General features: G+C 40.0%; 4 protein-coding genes across 12 annotated transcripts in view; 3 read left to right on the forward strand and 1 right to left on the reverse strand.

The window, feature by feature from the left end:
* The window catches only part of LOC6039215 (flotillin-2), a 284,003-nt gene that overhangs the window by 45,766 nt on the left and 216,917 nt on the right, over positions 1 to 21,320 (reverse strand). The gene's annotated exons all lie outside the window — the stretch shown is intronic.
* On the forward strand, positions 317 to 20,326 carry LOC6039212 (glucose dehydrogenase [FAD, quinone]). Of its 4 annotated transcripts, none has more exons than XM_038266106.1 (3): positions 317 to 419; positions 7,071 to 7,378; positions 18,550 to 20,326. In XM_038266106.1, exons 2-3 carry the CDS (start codon positions 7,088 to 7,090, stop codon positions 20,140 to 20,142), a joined length of 1,884 nt encoding a protein of 627 aa, XP_038122034.1. In that variant the 5' UTR covers positions 317 to 419; positions 7,071 to 7,087; the 3' UTR covers positions 20,143 to 20,326. The 4 variants fall into 4 exon arrangements, with proteins under 4 accessions (XP_038122034.1, XP_038122032.1, XP_038122031.1 ...); XM_038266104.1 differs by lacking the exon at positions 18,550 to 20,326 and adding an exon at positions 16,731 to 18,400; XM_038266103.1 differs by lacking the exon at positions 18,550 to 20,326 and adding an exon at positions 8,680 to 10,346.
* Positions 10,444 to 12,074, forward strand: LOC119770726 (glucose dehydrogenase [FAD, quinone]-like). Its single transcript, XM_038266116.1, has one exon. It carries the CDS (start codon positions 10,470 to 10,472, stop codon positions 12,033 to 12,035), a length of 1,566 nt encoding a protein of 521 aa, XP_038122044.1. The 5' UTR covers positions 10,444 to 10,469; the 3' UTR covers positions 12,036 to 12,074.
* LOC119770725 (glucose dehydrogenase [FAD, quinone]-like) lies at positions 12,239 to 14,335 on the forward strand. Its single transcript, XM_038266115.1, has one exon. The coding sequence runs from the start codon at positions 12,258 to 12,260 to the stop codon at positions 13,821 to 13,823; it is 1,566 nt and encodes a 521-aa protein (XP_038122043.1). The 5' UTR covers positions 12,239 to 12,257; the 3' UTR covers positions 13,824 to 14,335.

Here is a 21,320-nt window from a genome sequence, read left to right on the forward strand (position 1 = left end):
ATTATACTTTTTTTGTTTTGAAAAAATGGATTCTAATATTTTATTTTACTTTTTGAAAGTTAAAACTACCAAACACCGGAATAAATGGAAAAGTTCCCCCAATTTCGGCCAAAATCAAAGCTGATTTACCCGCAAATCTTGATTCAGGTAGCGTGTTTCAAGAAAATAAAAACATCAGCCGGTGACGCTGACTGATGTACGATTAGAAGCTTCAGGGGCGTGTGCCTGTGTAGGTGCTGCTTCTCCTACCGAGCCTGTACTTGTGCACTGTGTCAAGTTCTTCTTCTTCTGCCGGTTCTGCCTTAGACAGTCTATATAACCGTTCTTTGAAAAGGGTTTTCCGTTCAGTAGGTGGCGTGTAATCGGAGAACTCGGACGTCCAGTCGAGGCTGGGAGGAATCGGAATCTGTGTGACCAGTGTAAGTGACTCTTCGCCGCTGGTGTTATTGTTGTTGTGATGTGCAGTGAATGAGTGATTAATAATGCAAATGCATTGAGTTTGTTTTGAACTAGTGATGTTTTGAATGACATTGGCACACGTTCTAATACAAGTTCGTCTGAAATCAGCTAAATGTAGCAACGGGATTTTTATTACACTTGTAGATCAACAAAACTAACCATGAACATCTGAAGTTTGTGATTTTATAGTAGTGCAAAGAATTACTTTGTGTGCTTGGGTAAAACAAAATTTCTCGTGTGAGTTTTAAAAAAGCCGACACTTATTTTCGTTTTCCTCCAAATTGAAACAAAATTTCATTTATTTTTAGTTTAGGACACTTTAACAATCTGAAGCATTTTTGAAATTGTTTTTTTCGTAAGTAAATGGCTCTTACGTCCTTTTGAAAACTAATCCGAGATTTGTACTAATTTCAACAAAAATATGAATATTAAAAGCTACTTGAAGCAGCTATTGCAAATGACCCATCCAATGTAACAACCAAATGCAGTGAACCGCAAGAAAAAAAAATGCATTTCAAGGCCAATAACGCGTGTAGACTGTACGTACAGTGGAAAACAAGGTTAAAGCAAGAACAAGTTTGAATGCGTGTTCGTAGAACTAGTTGGAAGAGTGGATGGCTAGGAGGATTAGCCGAGTTGTTGGTCAGTGAATATAACGGCTATTAAAACACAGTGTTTACATGAGCGGGGTAGAGAGCTCTTCTTCGAGGGGTTCACATATTGAAGTGTTCATAATATTTTGAGCTATAAGTCAACTGTAGGTTAATTCACGACAGTTAAGAAATGACCCGTGCAAAAGTTTAAGATATTTTCGTATCGCTTTTATTTTCGGGTGATAATGTTTACAACTTTGATAAGTTTCTATATCAGTTGTATTGGGTGGGGTTCTCCAGTGATAAGGTTCAACAATAAGCTTTGCTAAGCTGAATTATACGGTAGCAGAGTGAATCAGTCTAAATTTAAAGCTATGCAACGTGTTAACGTAGTTTCCCTACAGTTCAATTTTTGAAGATTTTGAGCTGATATACATTAGGGTGCCCAGAATATGGGACTTTTTCTCAAAACCTCGCTCCACAAGCTGAATATTATTCCTTGAGCTTTTTTAATACTCTGGGCCAAATATGAGCAAAATTGGTCAACATTTACTAATTTAATCTAATCTAATCAGACCCTAGCACAGCCAATCTTTCGAAGGGATCCTGGAGAGTGCCTTAGGTTAGATGACGCCTAGCACTCTTCTTGTCATTTATTAACATTTGTAGTGCGCCATTGCATCGGAATGCATTGAAACATCATAAGCGTTGAAGCGGCCAGGCCTACTGCGTAAAGCCGTATCGCAGAGAGGACTCGTAATTGGGTTGAGTTTGAGCACGGAGTGTTCGAACAACAACACAATTCTGAATCGACAGGGGAGGAAGAAGCGTGCACGGAGAAAAAAGAGTTCCCAAAATCGTGAACAAGCGTTCATGAAAATAGGTACGTTTTTCAAAATCGTACCATGGAATTTGAACACTTTGTTCGAGGTTCCCATTTTCATGAACGCTTGTTCACGATTTTGGGAACTCTTTTTTCTCCGTGTGGGGACACACCACCATACGCTCCGAGATTTTGGTTGTATTCGTTGGGAGCACCATGCTAAGAAGGTTTGGTACTCCGGGACCCTCTGGGATGGGACATTGTATTTCCACGAATGCCCTGGACACTATTTGCCGTGGTTATAGCGCCACAACTCGCTCTCTGTAACAGTATTCCTAATTCCAGTCCAAGTTCACCAAGTCGTCATGGCCTAGTGGTTAGCATTTTTGCTTACCAATCCAAAGGACGGGGGTTCGAACCCCGCCTCGAACGACTTTGATTTTTCGTTCATATTTATCATTTCTAATTTCTGTGTTCTAATCTTTCTCGTTGGGAGCAGATGGGCATCGAACCCAGAACCATTCGCTTATAAAGCGAACACCGTAACCAGTCAGCCACGGCCGCTCCTCGAGAAAAATTGGTCAACATTTACCCATTAATACTCAAAGGTGATGTTTGTATGGGAAAAATCGAAAAAAATGTATGGAAAATCTTTTTTTTAACGGTTTGGTCTGCACGATGCGCTACTTCCATTCAAATATTCTCAAAAGTGAGATTCTTATTGAAAATTTAATGCTCTACAACTTTGTAGAACATATCAAACCTGGAATACTTGATCCTGAATAGTTATTAGCGATTTTAAAAAGTATTTTTTTGTATGAAAAACAATTTTTTCGCCAACTTCAGGCTCGGGTTAATCTCAACCAATTTCGCTCAAAATGTACACAGATTTAAGCCAAAACATAAACCTAAAACACCGTTTGCCGCTTGTGGAGTAGGGGGTCATTTTTCCCTAATATACAGCCGCTTCACTCAAGGTGGAACGGGAAAGCAGTGTCATATTGACACCACAACTCGAGTTCTTGGAAGCATCTTTTAGGAAATTGCAGTAACTTACGAAGTTTTGCAGACGCTTAGCCAATCTCAATAGCAACAATCTGTCGGGATTGATTTTAGTTGAACAAAAGTTGTCCAAGAACTGGCGTCCCGTTTCAACTCAATTTTTTTTATTGTAAGTAGCTTGCAACTTTCCCAAAAACTCAAAGTAATTTTTAAAAGGACGTAACCATGCTAGAAAACGCCGAATGTTATGTCCTACCGTCATCAGAAGTGACATTGGGTCTGGGGGTGAGATTGGGTCATACAAAAATGCAGAAATTTGTATAACCCAACTTCTTCCAAACTAAATGTCACCCCTGATGACGTTATTATAAAATTACCTTAGAATTACTTTCTCCATACTTTAAAAAAACACACATATACACATACAGACATTTGTTTAGTTTCCGATTCTGAGTCGATAGGTATACATAAAAGTGGGTCTACGAGCTTTATAGCATAGCATAGCATAGGTGTCTACCCGTAGTTGCTACTCTGTTATTGACCAGGACCTCCAAGAATTGCTCCGTGGACCACAGATGAAGAGTAGGAACCAATCATTCGCAACTTTCAAATGTCCCTATCATGCTAGCCAATCACAGCGCCGGCCACGACCAGTGGTAAGACACGGGGAAGTGGATAGGGATTTTAGTCCGATACTTGAGTGATGAAGACCGCTAAATCGGCTGCGTCTTCGACAAAGTATCACGTGATGGCCTATCTACAATCACTTAGCTTAGAATAGTTAAGTAAAGTAAAACTTAGAAAATGTACACAACTTACGGCCGTCATCCACAATCAACTTAGAAAATTTGCTGGGCTGATATACGTTGCTATGCAGTTGTTTGTTTACCTTTGATATGGAAACGTCAACTTACCGTAGATTTTGAAATTTTCCAAACCATACGTCAAGTTTCTAATTTTATTCCTTTTCATTGTAGAAGATCAGATTCATTTCCATTGATTCAAACTCCTAAGCTAAGTGAAATTTTCTAAGTTAAGTGATTGTAGATAGGCCATGAGGTTTGAGGGTGTTAGTAAGACGGGTGTGAAGCCAGGATTCACCGTGGTAAGTGATGCGGCCGGTCAAATCTATTTATAGTCCTTAATTCTTCGTATGTTCTTGGATTCGTTTTTTGAAAGCTTTCCAATTCGGTTCACCAAGCTTTTTGTGGTGAATTCTGGTCGTGTTGAAAGTTCAATATTCACTTAAGGGACCATCCACAAACCACGTGGACAAAAAAAAACTTTTTTGTATGAAGCGTGGACAATCGCCATACACCCCCTAAAGTGTCCACGTGGTTTATGGATGGTCCCTAACGAGTACGCAGCCGAGTAAGTTCTTGAATTCAACTTTGCATTCAATATTGCATTGTCTGTTCTATGGTTCTCAGATTCCCATCAAGTTTCTTGGATTCTTATAGCATTCTTAATCCTTCTAGCCTCGATGGTCTGGTGGTTAGCATTTTTGCCTGCTGACCCAAAGGACGGGGGATCGAACCCCGCCGCGAGCTAATGAATTTTTCGTTCATATTCAAGTGTTCAGAATTCCTTCTTTCCATAATTACTCGATAGGAGCAGATAGGGAATCGAACCCAGAATCTTCCGCTTACAAAGCGAACAGCGTAACCATTCAGCCACGCCTACCCCCTTAAAAGTGGGTCTACGAGCTTTGTGTGAAAAGTTCATTTTCAGAGCAGGATTATAGCCTTACCTCAGTGAGGAAGGCAAAAGTGTCAACTCAGTTTCCCATCTTTTTTGATCTAATGGAGAAGGCAGCAGGCTTGGCCGAATGGTTAAGCCGTCCGGTTAGTAAGCGGAAGATCATGGGATTGTTTCCCATCTGCTCCAACCTTCCATCGGATGTGGAAGTAAAACGTCGGTCCCGGCCTTGGATGTTGTTAGGCCGTTTAGTCATTCCAATTGTTGGAGTCGTCTCCACGCTTAAGTACAAACAACACACCACACCAAGCCTGCTCCGGTGGAATCGCTGGCGGTTGGACTCGCAATTCAAAGGTCGTCAGTTCGAACCCAAGAGCGGAAGGTTCCTTGGAGTAGAAAGAGGTTTGGGTTCTCTCCCCATTCAAGCCTTTGGACTCCTAGTTGATGGTTTGATTGATTTTTGAAGAAGTCCTTATTTGAGGAAAATAATTATTTTTTGATAATCGTTATCGTTAATTTTAGAAGTTATTAAAAAGATTTCTTTAAAAAAAGTGTAATTGATTTATGGTAGTTGTCCTAAGGGGTAACTTTTGTCCCTGATCACGAATCCGAGGTCCGTTTTTTGATATCTCGTGACGGAGGGGCGGTACGACCCCTTTCATTTTTGAACATTCGAAAAAAGAGGTGTTTTTCAATAATTTGCGCCCTGAAACGGTAATGAGATAGAAATATGGTGTCAAAGGGCTTTTGTGTAAAATTAGACGCCCGATTTGATAGCGTACTCAGAATTCCGAAAAAACGTATTTTTCACCGAAAAAAACACTAAAAAAGTATTAAAAATTCTTCCATTTTCCGTTACTTGACTGTAAAAAGTTTTGGAACATGTTATTTTATGGGAAATTTAATGTACTTTTCGAATCAATATTGACCCAGAAGGGTCATTTTTTCGTTTAGAACAAAATTTTTCATTTTCAAATTTCGTGTTTTTTTCTAACTTTGCAGGGTTATATTTTAGAGTGTAACAATGTTCTACAAAGTTGTAGAGCAGACAATTACAAAAAATTTGATGTATAGACATAAGGGATTTGCTTATAAACATCACGAGTTATCGCGAATTTACGAAAAAAAGTTTTGAAAAAGTTACTTTTTGCGTTTCTCTTTGTTTCGTCGTCCGTGTCTGTCGCGGGTGACCATGAACGGCCATGATCGATGACGACCAACTTTTTCAAAACTTTTTTTCGTAAAATCGCGATATTCGGATTCGTGATAAGAGACAAAAGTTACCCCTTAGGACAAAGTTTCACGCAAATCGAAGAGGGGTCGGGAAAACTTTTCCCGATTTCGTGTGAGTTGGTAGAGAATTACCCATATTGGTTTCTTATGGTGCCATGGACAGTGCATCATTTCCACGTTAAATAATGTAGAATTACAAACAGCTTCAAAAATTCCTAGCAAAAACTTGCAATAGATACCCTAAAAGACCTTGGGGTCGTTAAAGTGGATGGTATGATTTTGATTTCTAAAATACACTTATTGTTTTGTTACACCATATCTTCGCTTTTTTTTTCTTATGCTTATGAACCATTTCTTATCAAAGTTTTATCAACGATAACACATTAATCGAATCAAAATAATTGCGTCCCGCTTCACCCCAGTCTAAAGCCCCAGGAAAATTGGTTATGATATTATGCAGGCAACATACGGCGTTTATTGGACAAACATAGTATAACTCAATAAACATTACAATTCTGACAACCCAACACCAGCTGGTTGAGCGCGGTGCAACTTTGATGTCAGGCAGCCTACATACCTGCACAGATGAAATGACAATAGCAAATAGAATCGAAAAAATGCATGCCGGGAGGCGTACCTGTTGAAGAGAGAATAAATGAAAATTGATTATTAATTGTATTATTTGAAATTCATGATTTATTTGGAGAAATAACTAGTATTTTAAAGTTTTAAAATATTGTTTACATTCATATAAATCCGATTTATTTATGGATTAGATGCTTTTACAGTGACTTTATTACAAATGTAAACTGAAAGCATAAGGGTGGATTTCCGGTGTTTGAACACTGTTTATAGAATTACAGTGTTGAATGTTTAAAATGTGTCTGTGCATTCAAGTATCGATTTTGGAACTGGAAGCAGACATATTTAAAGATAAATCTCAACGTTTTTTTTTTAATAAAGTGGTAGTGTGCTTATCGTTCAACGACTAGAACAAGCGAGTAAATATAAAGTCATAAATATTCCTTGATCATTATACAAAACTGGGTACCCACTTGACAGACTGCGTTTTTATTCATGGTAGTGCTATCAAACTACAAATAAATACAGTGACACAGCGTATTCTATAAAAATCTACGCCGTTTGTTGGTTAAACTCAGAGTGAAAGCAGACTTCGGGCGAGGTGGATCCCTCTTGGAGACTCCTGTATCAGGTGTATAACTAAACCAAACATTCTTTTTTTTCTCCTAATCTCATCACAGATACCAACTGCTTCACCATGGAGGCACTGCTCAACAGCCAGTGCGCGGCGCAGAGCCTGGGGCCTGCCAATCAGCTGTTTGCGATGCTGATCCAAACCATCATGGCAGCTCAGTGCAGCATTTCCCCGCCCGACATGTGGCCAAAGGATTACGGCCCAACAGCTCTGGCCCAAGGATTGGAGGAGTACGATTTCATCATAGTCGGAGCTGGATCGGCGGGGTCTGTAGTGGCGAATCGACTCTCTGAGAATCCGGACTGGAAGATCCTTCTGCTGGAAGCCGGTGGTGATCCACCGATAGAATCTGAGGTAAATTTCAAGGGTTTACTAACAAATTGCATGATACAAAGCACTAATAGCACACGAAAACTAACTTTCCATACTTTCCACGGCTGTCATTACTAACACGCTTAACTAATGGTGATGGATCGGTCGCTTAATCACTCTCATAGATTCCTGGCCTATTTCTACACATTCAGCAGTCAGCCAGCGATTGGAATTATCACGCGGAACGGTCACCGCGGGCTAGTAAGGCAATGCCTGGTGGGAGTTTTTGGCCGAGAGGGAAAATGTTGGGTGGTTGCAGTGCGATGAACTTTATGCTGTACGTGCGGGGTAACAGCCGTGACTACGACGACTGGGCTGAACAGGGTTGTGAGGGATGGAGTTGGGAAGAGGTTTTGCCGTACTTTAAGAAATCTGAAAATAACGCCGACTTCAAAGATTCACCTTTTCACTCATCAAAAGGATTGTTGGGGGTTGAGGGAATGGGGGATTTTGACAGCCCATTTGTGAACATGATCATCAGTGCTGCACAGGAACTTGGTTACCCTAAGCTGGATGATGTAAATGGTGAAAATTATCTGGGAATAGTAGAACTGCAAGGGACAATAAGAAACGGTGCACGACAAAGTGTTGGCAAAGCTTTTTTGAGTCATCGTCCTAATTTGCACGTTGTTAAAAATGCGCTCGTAACAAAAATAGTGCTTGAAGCTGCATCAGCAAAAGGCGTTGAATTACGATTACAAAATGGAGCTTCCCTCGTTGCGAGAGCCAAAAAGGAAGTAGTGATATCTGCGGGATCGGTCAACACACCACAACTGTTGATGCTGTCTGGAATTGGCCCAAGAAATCATCTTGATCGGTTCGGAATTCCAACTGTAGCTGATTTACCAGTCGGTCAAAATTTACAAGATCACGTAATTGTAGCTTATTTTCTAAAGTTGAAACCACAGATGCAACGAGAATCCGATGTTGTTGATCAATACAAGCAGTATTTACAGACACGGTCTGGGATTCTTTCTCGTAATGGAGGAACTCACTTGACACTCTTTTTGAACACTGAACAGGAAGATAGCCTACGAGTGATTGATGCAAGTATAATGCCAAACATCGTGAGCGGAAATACCAATGCACCTACCATCATGATCGGCGAAAAGGGAGCTGATCTCATCAAATCCGATTGGCATATGATCGATCAACTAAATGTTGAGCTTTAAATTTGGTCACTAATGTCATACAAACCATGTGTGTGTGTTCGCGTATTGTTTTGCTACTAAAAACTGGGAAATAATTTGATAAGTGCAATCCTCAATGAATGTGTTTTCTAGCTGGTACCATTATTTTTCCATCTGCAAAACTCAACCTGTGACTGGGCGTACAAAGTGGAGAAATCAAAACGAGCATGTAAAAGTATGACTAACGGTTGCTTTTGGCCTCGTGGGAAGTTGATCGGCGGCTCTGGAGGAATCAACGTTATGGTTTATATCCGAGGAAATAGGCGTGATTACGACCAATGGGAGCAGCTTGGCAATACCGGCTGGGGATGGGCAAACGTTTTGGAGTACTTTAAAAAATCAGAAAATAATGTTGATCCTAAGGTGGCGGATGCCAGTGGAGGAAGATTCCACGGCAAAGGAGGATACCTTACGGTAGATTCCTTCAATACCAACAATGAATTGACTGATTTGATGTTAGCAGGAGCAAAGGAAGCTGGATATTCCGAAGAGTTAGATATGAACGGCGAAACGCACATTGGATTCAACAGGCTTCAAGGAACAATCGTTAATGGTACACGATGCAGTCCGGCAAAGGCATTCTTGGCTTCCATCAAAGATCGTCCGAATTTACATGTAATTAAGCATGCAACTGCCACTCAATTATTGTTCAACCCTGATAAAACTGTGAGTGGCGTTAAATTTCTGTTGAATGAAAAAGACGAACTGCAGGCAAAGGTACGGAAAGAAATTGTTGTGTCTGGAGGAGCGGTCAATACACCTCAGCTATTGATGCTGTCTGGAATCGGCCGTGAAAAAGATCTTCGAAAGATGAATATTACTTCAATTTCCAATCTAAGCGTCGGAAAAAATTTGCAAGACCACAATGTTGTACCTGTGTACTACAAAGTACGGGGATCAACTGCAGCCCCGTTCGATGTTCAGAAGGAAATGGTCAATCATCTATTGGAATTCCTGACTGAAAGAACTGGACCACTAGCCAACCATGGACTCTCAGGATTAACAGGATTCGTAAACACTGTAAATGCAACTGATCCCTTCCCGGACATACAGTACCACTACTTCATGGGCCGCAAGCAATCTGGACGGACAAAACAAATGATTGATCTTATCGGGTATGAAGAATCAGTGGTGCAATCGTTGGTTGCAGCTGAAGAACAAGCGGACGTTATCGGAATCTACGTTGTTTTGTTGAATCCCAAATCCTGGGGCAAACTGAAGCTTCGCTCAACGAATCCTTTAGAACCACCATTCATAGATGCTGGATATCTGTACCACATGGATGATATCAAATCTATGATTGGTGGTATCCGAGTACAACAAAAGATCATGAGCACTACAGCGTTGCAAACTGCAGAACCTGAACTGGTGCAGGTAAACATTCCGGGTTGTGCCACCGAGATTTACGACACCGATGCATACTGGGAGTGCTACATTCGTCATATGGCAACAACGCTGTATCATCCAGCGGGAACAGCGAAAATGGGGCCTGACTCGGATCGAGATGCGGTAGTTGATCCACGTCTGAAAGTGCGTGGTGTTCAAGGACTTCGTGTTGTTGATGCTAGTATAATGCCAGCTGTAGTTAGTGGAAATACCAATGCACCGGTGATGATGATTGGTGAAAAGGCAGCCGACATGATTAAGGAGGATCATGGCTATATTGCACAAAACACGAAAGATGAATTGTAAAACTTTGTATGTCGATGTTGGGTATCGTTGTAGAGAAAAATAAATAATGATAGATGTTTTGGATTGCTTGTTACTGTTTGCACTTTGTAAAAATATCTCACATTCTGGGTTCCTTAAATTGCACCGGCTGCCTTTGGTATGTTTCTACTTGATTGCTTTTAACGCAAGGAATTCTCATTCAGTTTGTAGATATGATCTACGAGTTGCAACGTACAATCATAGACTGGGAATACGTATCGGAGCCATCTAGACGATATACAATTAGCAGCTCAAACGGACTTAGCTGGCCTAGAGGGCTTGTGCTGGGCGGAAGTGGTACCATCAATGCCATGAAGTATGTTAGAGGCAATAAACGCGACTACGATCACTGGGAGCAGCTTGGCAATAAGGGGTGGAGCTGGGATGAAGTGTTAGGCTACTTCAAAAAGTCAGAGGATAACAAAGTGGGCAAGTTAGTACAGCTAGATCAGGGGAAATGGCACAGCACTGGAGGTTACCTCAGCGTCGATTATAACGACATAAGTGATCCGATGAACAATGTACTGATGGAGGCGGCCAAAGAAGTGGGATTTGAAGAGCTCGATGATTTGAATGCTGACAAACATATCGGGTATGGCCAATCGGTTTTCACGATAGTCAATGCAACTAGATGTAGTCCGGCAAAGGCTTTTCTGAGTCCCGTAAGGTATCGCAAAAATATGCACGTGATAAAGCACGCCTTTGTTACTTCCATTATATTTGAACAGCTAAATGAGGCACGCGGAGTAAATTTTATACTTCAGAATCAAGCCACCCTGAGAGCTTTTGCTAGAAAAGAAGTTATTGTTTCCACTGGAACAGTAAATACTCCGAAACTACTACAGCTATCTGGCATAGGGAGAAATATTGATCTTGATCCTTTTAAAATTGTACAGCGTGCTAATCTGAACGTGGGATATAACTTGCAGGATCATGTAGCTATTCCGTTGTTTGTCAAATTGAAGAAATCTACAGCAAAACCAGTAAATATCTATTTGGAAAAGATAATAAACCTCTACAATTTTTTGTTCAAAGATCGTCGACAATCGACAAGAAATCATGATGTTTCAGGTGTTACAATTTTAGCTAACACCATCAATGTAACAGATCCATATCCGGATGTTCACTTTGAATATATTCTGTTCAAAAAAGGTGGCATCAGTTCGATCTTAATAACACGCAGCTTTGGTTTCAATGAAGATGTTGTTGAATCGGTTCATCGAGCAGAATTGGAAGCAAACGTGTTGCTGGTGCGTATCCACGTGCTGAAGCCATTTTCACGTGGCAAAGTCACACTTAAAAGCACTGATCCATACGTTGATCCACTGATTAAAGCGAATTATTTCAATGATTATGAAGATTTAAAAACGTTGATACGTGCAATCAGAATCCAGCAGCAAATGCTGACAACAGATGCACTTCGAAAGAATGAAGCCGAACTGCATAAAATACATCTTCCAGCGTGCATGTTTATCTTACATGACTCAGATGAGTACTGGGAGTGCTACATTAGACACCTTACCCTAACACTGTACCATCCGGCAGGAACTGCAAAGATGGGACCTAGCAGTGATCCGGAAGCGGTAGTTGACGAAAGATTGCGAGTTAGAAACACAACACGGTTGAGAGTTGTTGACGCTAGCATTATGCCATACATTGTTAGTGCAAATTTGAACGCAGCTACGATAATGATTGGTGAAAAGGGTGCCGATTTTATAAAAGAAGATAATGGATTCTGAGAAATGCTGCCAGAAAATGTTATATGCATCTGGTAAAGGTTAGTCATCTACCCATTGCACACAAAGACCCACCGTTGAAATTGTAATTTTTCTTAATGGTTTACATTTCTACGTGAGCACTGTTTACATTTGAAAATGCACTCAAGCACAATTTTTGGGCTTTAAATAAGGCTTTCGAATAGCAAAAAATAAAGCATGAAACTTCTATTCTAGATTTTTGGGATGCAGGCTGGCATGATAGGAACACGAGTCGATTGGCAGTACACTGCCGAAAAGGCAAACGATTCTAGTCTCAGTATAGTCAACGGAACCAGATGGCCCAGAGGAAAGATGCTCGGTGGATCTGGTGCTATAAATGGAATGCAATGGATACGAGGAAACCGTAAAGATTTTGATGAGTGGGAGCAATTGGGAAATACCGGTTGGGGATGGGAAAGTGTATTGAAATACTTCAAAAAATCAGAGGACAATAAGGTGCCGGAAATTGCTGAGGCGTACGCTGGAAAGTACCACGGCCAAGGAGGTTACCTGAGTATCGACTATTTTCCTACGTCAAATCCATATGATTCGGTTCTTTTGGAAGCAGCTAATGAAGTCGGATTTAAACAACTTCTTGATTTTAATGCCGAAGAACACATTGGATATGGAGTATGTCAGCACAACATTGAAGGAGTTACACGTGCCAGTACCGCAAAAGCATTTTTAAATCCGATTAAACATCGGGATAATCTTCATATTATCAAAAATGCTTTTGTCGTATCACTCCATTACGGCTCAGATAACGTCGTCAAAGGAGTTAACATGATTATCGATGATGAATCTTTCCAAACGGCGATTGCAACGAAAGAGGTTATTCTATCAGCAGGCACAATTAATACTCCTCAACTGCTTATGCTTTCTGGCATTGGAAAGCGTGAAGTACTTACAAATCTCAATATTACTGTGAGAATGGAATTGTCGGTTGGAGAAAATTTACAAGATCACGTTTTTCTTCCCGTATTTTTTGGAATAGAAGCACAATTGCTAAACATCGTGGAGTCTCGACGTAATACTCTGTTGAATTTGTTTGAATTCACTTTACTCAACAGGAGCCAACCAGTGGTTCCAACGGTATTTACTCCCATTCTTGGATTTGCCAATACAAAGAGTGATACTAGTCCGTTTCCAGATGTTCAATTTGAAACTATGTTCATAGCCAGAGGCGATTTTAAGGCGCTGGGTTTCTTCGAAGGAATTGGTTATGCTGGCAATATCATAAGATCATTGAGAAATCATATTGAACGTCAAGATGTTGCCGTTGCTTGGGTCGTCGGAATTGATCCTAAATCAAAAGGATCGCTCCGACTCAAATCTTCCAACCCTTATGATCATCCTTCGATAGTGACTGGTTATTTCAGTGTAGCCAGTGATATCGTTGTCATTCGAGAAGGAATCCGAATTCAACAGGAACTTTTCAAAACACAAAGTTTCCAAAAATATCGTGCTAAACCATTGAAAATGAGCATATCTGCATGTGACTCATTGTTGTACGATTCTGATTTATACTGGGAGTGCTACATTCGACATCTGAGTACGACACTTTATCATCCAGTAGGAACGGCAAAGATGGGATCTCCAACTGACCCAGAAGCCGTTGTTGATTCTCAACTGCGAGTTTATGGAATCGATGGACTACGAGTCGTGGATGCCAGTATAATGCCTTCGGTTACCAGTGGAAATACGAACGCCCCAACTGTTATGATAGCTGAGAAGGCTTCCGATCTGATTAAGCAAACATACTCAACGTAATCTCGTGTTTAGAAAAAGCGTTCTTTTACAACTTTACCAGTACGTATATTTAAAAATTATAATATTGAAATGTTATTTACACAATTTTCTAAAAAGTCTCACAAAGGATTCAGAACACTACATACAAATGATTCTACAATTTGGTATCATAGGAGATTTCAGAGATTATTAGGGTTTCAATATTTTGCCAAAATGAAAACCATTGAAAACATACATATACTGCCAGTAATTATAATAATTAAAAAGTTATTTTTAAGGTAGGACTAGGTTCAAATAAATATCACTTAGCATATCTTTAATTTTTCGAATTGTTGCTCTGAAAGAATGACATTACGTAAATAGTAAAATCATTAATCATTACCAGGGGAAGTCAGAACTTGTGTATAAAGCACTCATATTGAGAACATTTAGCAGATTTAATGGTATATAAATGCACTCATTATACAGTGAAATGCACGGATACATAGGAGGTGGAAGAACATTAAAAAATCTAAGACTCATGGAAGAATTGCTGTCATTATAGATTTTTGGAATGCAGCTGGGCATGTTAGGTACCCGAGTTGACTGGCAGTACACAGCCGAAAAGGCAAACGATTCTAGTCTCAGCATAGTCAACGGAACGAGATGGCCCAGAGGAAAGATGCTCGGTGGATCAAGTAGTATGAACGGAATGCAATGGATACGAGGAAATCGCAGAAACTTTGATGAGTGGGAATGGTTAGGAAATCCCGGCTGGGGATGGGACAGTGTATTGAAATACTTCAAAAAATCAGAGGATAATAAGGTGCCGGATATTGTGGCAGCGTACGGTGGAAAATACCACGGTCAGGGAGGATACCAGAGCATTGATTTTTTTCCCACGTCGGATCCATACGACTCGGTGTTATTGAAAGCAACAAAGGAGGTCGGATTCAAACAACTTCTAGATTTCAACGCCGAAGAGCACATAGGTTATGGAATATGTCAGCACAACATTGAAGGAGCTACACGTGCCAGTACCGCCAAGGCATTCTTGAATCCTGTTGAGAATAGGAAAAATCTTCACATCATCAAAAAGGCTTTTGTCGTTTCACTTCATTACGACACAGAAAACATTGTAAAAGGTGTCAACATGATAATCGATGATCAGTATTCTTTGAGAGCTATTGCAAGGAAGGAAGTCATTCTATCAGCGGGTACGATCAACACCCTCAATTGCTTATGCTTTCCGGTATAGGAAAGCGTAAAGTTCTCACACATCATACTATCCCAGTTCGGATGGAATTGGCAGTTGGCGAAAATTTACAAGATCATGTGTTGCTTCCAATATTTTTTGGACTAAAAACACAATCGTCCAACACTCGGGAATCTTTGCGTGATACATTAATAAGGCTGTTTGAATTTACTTTGCTCGATAACGTCATGATTCGAAATCCGGACACTTAGTACCATATTATTTTTGTTATAGCTGGCAAAAAATCAGGTAATAAGTTGGAAATGTAGAAATATCATCAGGATTTAGTATAAACAGTCAGTTTTAAGAGAATGCATGCAAAATATGTCTTTTCTAACAATTTTTCATCAGAATTTGAAAATTAAAATGACTTGTTGTGCTTCGAATCCCGGACACTGATAAAGCTGATTCGAAATCCGGACACTTTTGCTTCGAATTCCGGACACTCGATTTTGCTTATGAATCGCACAAATTTGGACTGAAATGTTAGTGAATGGCATTCTTTAGGTCTCAAATAAGCTGTTAACATCAAAACAATCGATAGTTTATATAAAAATGGCTAGAATTTAAGAAAATCAAAAACATAAATTTCTGCTTTGCCTTCCCGGTGCTTCGGACGCCTATGAAATATTTCCGTTGAAATATTTCGCATTTTTGGTAAACTTATAATTTTATTTTATTTCATTGTTTTGGCATTAACTACAGTGTTCAAACAAACTTTAAATGAAAGTTGATGTTAGAATTCATCAAATAACACAGTTTTGACATTCATAATGCGAACTTATATCCAAATAATTGATAAAACAAGTTGAAGTGTCCGGGTTTCGAAGCGTCCGGGAATTCGAATCATGACGTTAGAAGCCATCCAGTTTTTGCCACTGGGTTAACCCATATATTGGGTTTTGCAAACACTAAAAGCGACCATGAACTGTATCCCAATGTTCAATTTGAGAATTTGTTCATTGGAAAGGGAGGCGTTGAAGCGTTGGATTTCTTCGAAAACGCCGGATATGAGAAGGATATAATAGAATCGCTCAAAATACATGTCGACCGTCAAGACGTAGCTGTAGTTTGGGTTTCCGGAATTAATCTTAGCTCAAGGGGATCAATTCGCATAAAATCTGCTAATCCATACCACCATCCCAAGATAGTTACCGGTTATTTCGATGTTTATGATGACGTCGAAGTAATACGTGAAGGAATCCGTATTCAACAGAATATATTCAACAGCAAAACCTTTCAAAATCATAACGCCATACCTTTAAAAATAGAAATAGCTGAGTGTGATTCATTAACATATGATTCGGATCTATATTGGGATTGCTACATTCGACACATGAGTACATCTTTTTATCATCCAGTCGGAACTGCAAAAATGGGGCCAGTAAGTGACCCCAATGCCGTTGTTGATAGTAACTTAAAAGTTTATGGAGTTAAGGGGTTACGTGTAGTGGATGCCAGCATAATGCCAAAAATAACCAGTGGCAACACAAATGCTCCAACAATAATGATTGCGGAAAAGGCGTCTGAACTAATTAAAATGGAATATCAAACCTTGTTTTGATGTTTGTGAACGTCTATAATACTAACTGAAATAAAGTGTTCGTTGCAGTGTTGTGGTTGCGTTGTGTTTCTCTCGTCTTAAGCTGGATTTGGTTGGGTGTCAATAATCATAAATAAAATTTAACTTTCAGATCCCAGAAACCTTCTTCACCATTCAGAAAACCGACGCAGATTGGGCATTTTTCGCGGAGTCTTCAGAAAAGTTCAGCAAAAGTCTTCCTCAGGGAAGCTTCTGGCCTCGGGGTAAAACATTGGGTGGAAGTGGTGCCATCAACGCGATGCTTTATGTGCGTGGTAATCGAAGAGACTACGACCGCTGGGAGGAGCTTGGAAACAAGGGATGGAACTATGAGAGTGTGCTAGAATATTTCAAAAGGTCTGAAGATAACTTGAACCCTGATGTAGCAAACTCTGTTGAAGGAAAGTATCACGGAACAGGTGGATACCTTAAAGTGCAACATTTTTCGACAAAAACACCTTGGATCGATACTATTATTAGAGGAGCTGAACAATTGGGCTATCCACATTTGAAAGACATAAATGGTGAGAAAAATATTGGGTTTGGACGGGCTCAAGGAACGATCATCAATGGTACACGTTGCAGTCCGGCAAAAGCATTTTTAGTTCCAGTTAAAGATAGACAGAATTTACATGTGATTAAACATGCAAGAGTGATCAATGCTGAACGGGACACCGATGGAAAGTTCCGTTGGGTTAACTTTTTCATAGACGATAAGCATTTGAAAGCGGCAAAAGCAAAGAAGGAAATTGTCATTTCAGCTGGTGCTATAAATACGCCTCAGATTTTGATGCTCTCTGGAATTGGTCCAAAGAAGCTTCTAGAATCTATAGGTTTGGATGTGGTTGCAGATCTTCCGGTAGGGAAGAACTTACAAGACCATCCCATTGTTCCTGTTTTGATCAAGCTCAACAAATCTACTGCCAAACCATACAATTTGCAGCAGGAACTAGTTAAAAGCTTGAACGAATACTTGCTTCATAGAACTGGTCCTTTGGCAGCACATGGAGTCACGTCGTTGACAGCGTTTATTAATACAGTGAACGAAACTGATCTCTACCCAGATGTACAGTTCCACTTTTTCGAGTTTCCGAAAGAATCAAAGCGATCCGATTTATTCACTAGCAAGGTAGGCTATGACGAAGAAGTTTCAAAATCGTTCCTGGATGCTTCCGAAGAAGCCGATGTGTTGATGATTTTAATCACCTTGCTCAATCCCAAATCGAAGGGATCTATCACGATCAACTCGCAGGACATTGACCCATACAAACCGCCAGTTATAAATGCTGCATTTTTGGACGACGATGAAGATGTTAACACTGTAGTCCGTGCTGTACGTGTGCTACAAAAATTGATCAATACGAAAGAACTCAAAGACAATGAGGCAGAATTACATCAAATGAGCATCACCGGCTGCGCTGAACTGCAATACGACAGTGTAGAATATTGGGAATGCTACGCACGTCATCTCACTTTGACGTTATATCACCCTGTGGGAACAGCAAAAATGGGTCCCAAAGAGGACCCGTCGGCCGTCGTGGACTCCAGGTTGAAGGTCCACAAAGTTTCCGGCTTGCGAGTGGCAGATGGTAGTATTATGCCTAACATTGTATCTGGAAACACTAACGCGCCAATAATAATGATTGGCGAAAAGATTTCAGATATGATCAAGCAGGATTGGAAGCAGAAATCTGTTCATAGTGAATTGTGAAAACTTCAACTATTTATTGCATTTATTCAGTTTAAAAAATAAATAAAAAAAATAATTATAATGTGATTCAATACAAATGTATTATTGCATACGCCAATCCATTCATGCAAGGTCATTTGATATATGTTTAGATATCATCATCCATCAATGTACAAAAGCGCTTTTATTTACTCATATACGGCAAGTATTATCTTAACTTAAAGAAGTTTCATTCGTTTAGATCCCTTTAATGTTGATGCATATGATGAATACTTCGCATGTGTGGAATTACTATGCCGAAAAGAGTCCGTTGGCCAGCAAGGGTTACAAAAAGGGTAGCTACTGGCCTCGGGGTAAGATGTTGGGCGGTTGCAGTAGTAACAACGCTATGATCTACGTCCGTGGTAACAGTCGCGACTATGATCGTTGGGAAGAATTGGGCAACCCTACGTGGAGCTGGAAGGATGTTCTGCCGTACTTTAAGAAATCGGAAGACAATGGAGCATATCACATTCAGGAGGAAAAGGGAGCGTTCCACGGCGTTGGTGGGCCATTGAAGGTAAACACGTTCATGTCCAACGACATGACCAAATTGATTGTTGTGGAAGCTGCGGCAGAACTGGGGCTTATTGAAATCATGGATGTTAATAGTGATGAATTTACTGGGTACTGTGTTGTTCAAGGAACGATAAAGGATGGAAAGCGCTACAGCACTGCGAAGGCATTTTTGAATCCCGCCAAAGATCGAAAGAATCTACACATAATCAAACACGCCCACGTAACCAAAATCAACATTGAAGCCGGTGTAGCGCGAGGAGTAACGTTTGATATTGGTGATCATATTGGTAAAGATATTGTAGCGAAAACGAAGAAGGAAGTTGTGCTTTCTGCTGGAGCATTGAATACGCCACAAATATTGAAACTCTCAGGAGTTGGTCCGAAGGAAGAACTTGGCAAGTTTGATATACCTGTCGTGCTTGACTCTCCTTTTGTAGGAGAAAACCTTCAAGATCATGTAATCGTGCCCGTTGTGCTATCCTTCCACAAGTCTCGTCCCATAACAGTAAAGGTTGATGAACTCATGGACAGTATTTACTCTTACTTTCGATACGGTATGGGACCGATTGGGTCTATTGGATCTACCGATCTGGTAGGATTTGTCAACACTCAAAGTCAAGCGGCACGATTCCCGGACATCCAGTATCATCACTTTGTGTACAAGGCAAAGACTCCAGATTTTGCCACGATTTTGGGTAAATTCGAAATGGAGGATTACATCAATGCCCAACTGATTAAGTTGAACAATGAAGCTGAGATTTTGATCGTTTTTGTAACGTTGTTGAACCCCAAATCCCACGGAAACATCAAGCTAAGAAGTGCGAATCCATACGATCCACCAGTTATTAACGCAAACTACTTGGAGGACCATCGCGACGTCGCCACGTTGATCCGGGGCATCCGGTACTTCCGTAGAATGCTAACAACGCAAAACTTCAAGGACCACGAGATGGAAGAGTTCAAAATTAGCATTCCGGAGTGCGACAAGCTGGATTTCGAGTCTGACAGTTACTGGGAGTGCTACGTTCGGTACATGTCCACCACCATCTATCATCCGGTAGGAACGGCCAAGATGGGACCCGCTGAGGATCCTTCGGCCGTGTTGGACTCGACGTTGAAGCTGCGCGGTGTGGACGGATTGCGGGTTGTGGATGCCAGCATCATGCCAAACATTGTGAGTGGAAATACTAATGCTCCCACTATTATGATAGGCGAAAAGGCCTCCGATTTCATCAAAGAGCAGTACAAACCGATACCGAAGAAAACTGAACTGTGAAACAGTTGATAACAAAAGACCAAATAAATAGTTACCAAGTCATTGCAAGGCTTATGTTGTTTTTGAGCTTGAGTTTTATTCCTGATCTTCTTTTGTTGCATTTTATTATTGTTTTCTGTTAAGATAAATATTTACATTTACAATGTTAATAAAAGCTACGTAACGTGTAGGTGGTTGTTGCCTAGTTTTTTAATGATTTTTTACTCGAAAATAGTCCGAAATCTCTTGGTTGTATCTGATTTTCTGCCGGGCTTAAAAGGACTATGTACTGCAAAATAGCCCCGAATATTTTTATCAATATTTGTCTACAGTGAGGATTTATTATGGCAGGGTTGCCAGGCTTCGAAGTTATTGACTCATAACAATGGTCCTCTTAGTATCTATTCAAATTAGAGTTGGGCAGAACCGCTCTTTTTTAGGAGCCGCTCATTTTCGTTCGCTCATTAAAAACAGCCGCTCTTTTGAACGGCTCTTTCGCTCTTTTTTCAAAATTTTGATAAAAGGGTTATTTTAAAGAATGGTGCGATTTTCAAAGTTATTTTACATTGGACTTATCATTTGAAAAAATATCTAAAGCCAAGAAGATGTCTTGAAAATCATAGGTCTTGGCGGTCTCTATGTCAAGATTTCTACTCGAACCAAAACGTTGAAATAATTGAATGGCATACAAACTTAAATCTAGGATTTTGGAGAAATGGCTATCAATTTTAAAATTGCGTTTATTTTTGCTAAAATTTAACTAATGCTGACATTTTATTTGGAGAAAATATTCCGTGAACTCTTTTCTACATTCTGATTTAATCGATAATGTCTATGAACGCTGAAGTTCAATCGGGCAAGAGATTTTTTTCCAAAATCTCTCAGCTATTTAATAGATTTTGCATTTTCAATTACAAAAACAAATTTTATGCTACAATTTGTTCAAAATTCAATAAATTATATAGTTTAAAAATCATTCCATCTTGTAATGGTTCAAAAGACGGAGTTTGAAAAAGAACCGCGGTTTTTTTTTTGTGAGCCAAGGTTCGATCGCTCCTTTTAGTGAACCGGCTCTTTGAGCGGCTCGCTCTTTTTTTGCCCACCTCTAATTCAAATATACAGGAAAAAAATGACGTTGCTCGATTTTCTATCTTTACGCTTACGCTCGTATTTTAAGTTTTGTTCAGATGTGAGAGTGG

Source organism: Culex quinquefasciatus, chromosome 3 (genome assembly GCF_015732765.1).
Source record: "Culex quinquefasciatus strain JHB chromosome 3, VPISU_Cqui_1.0_pri_paternal, whole genome shotgun sequence".
Classification (NCBI taxonomy): Eukaryota; Metazoa; Arthropoda; class Insecta; order Diptera; family Culicidae; genus Culex; species Culex quinquefasciatus.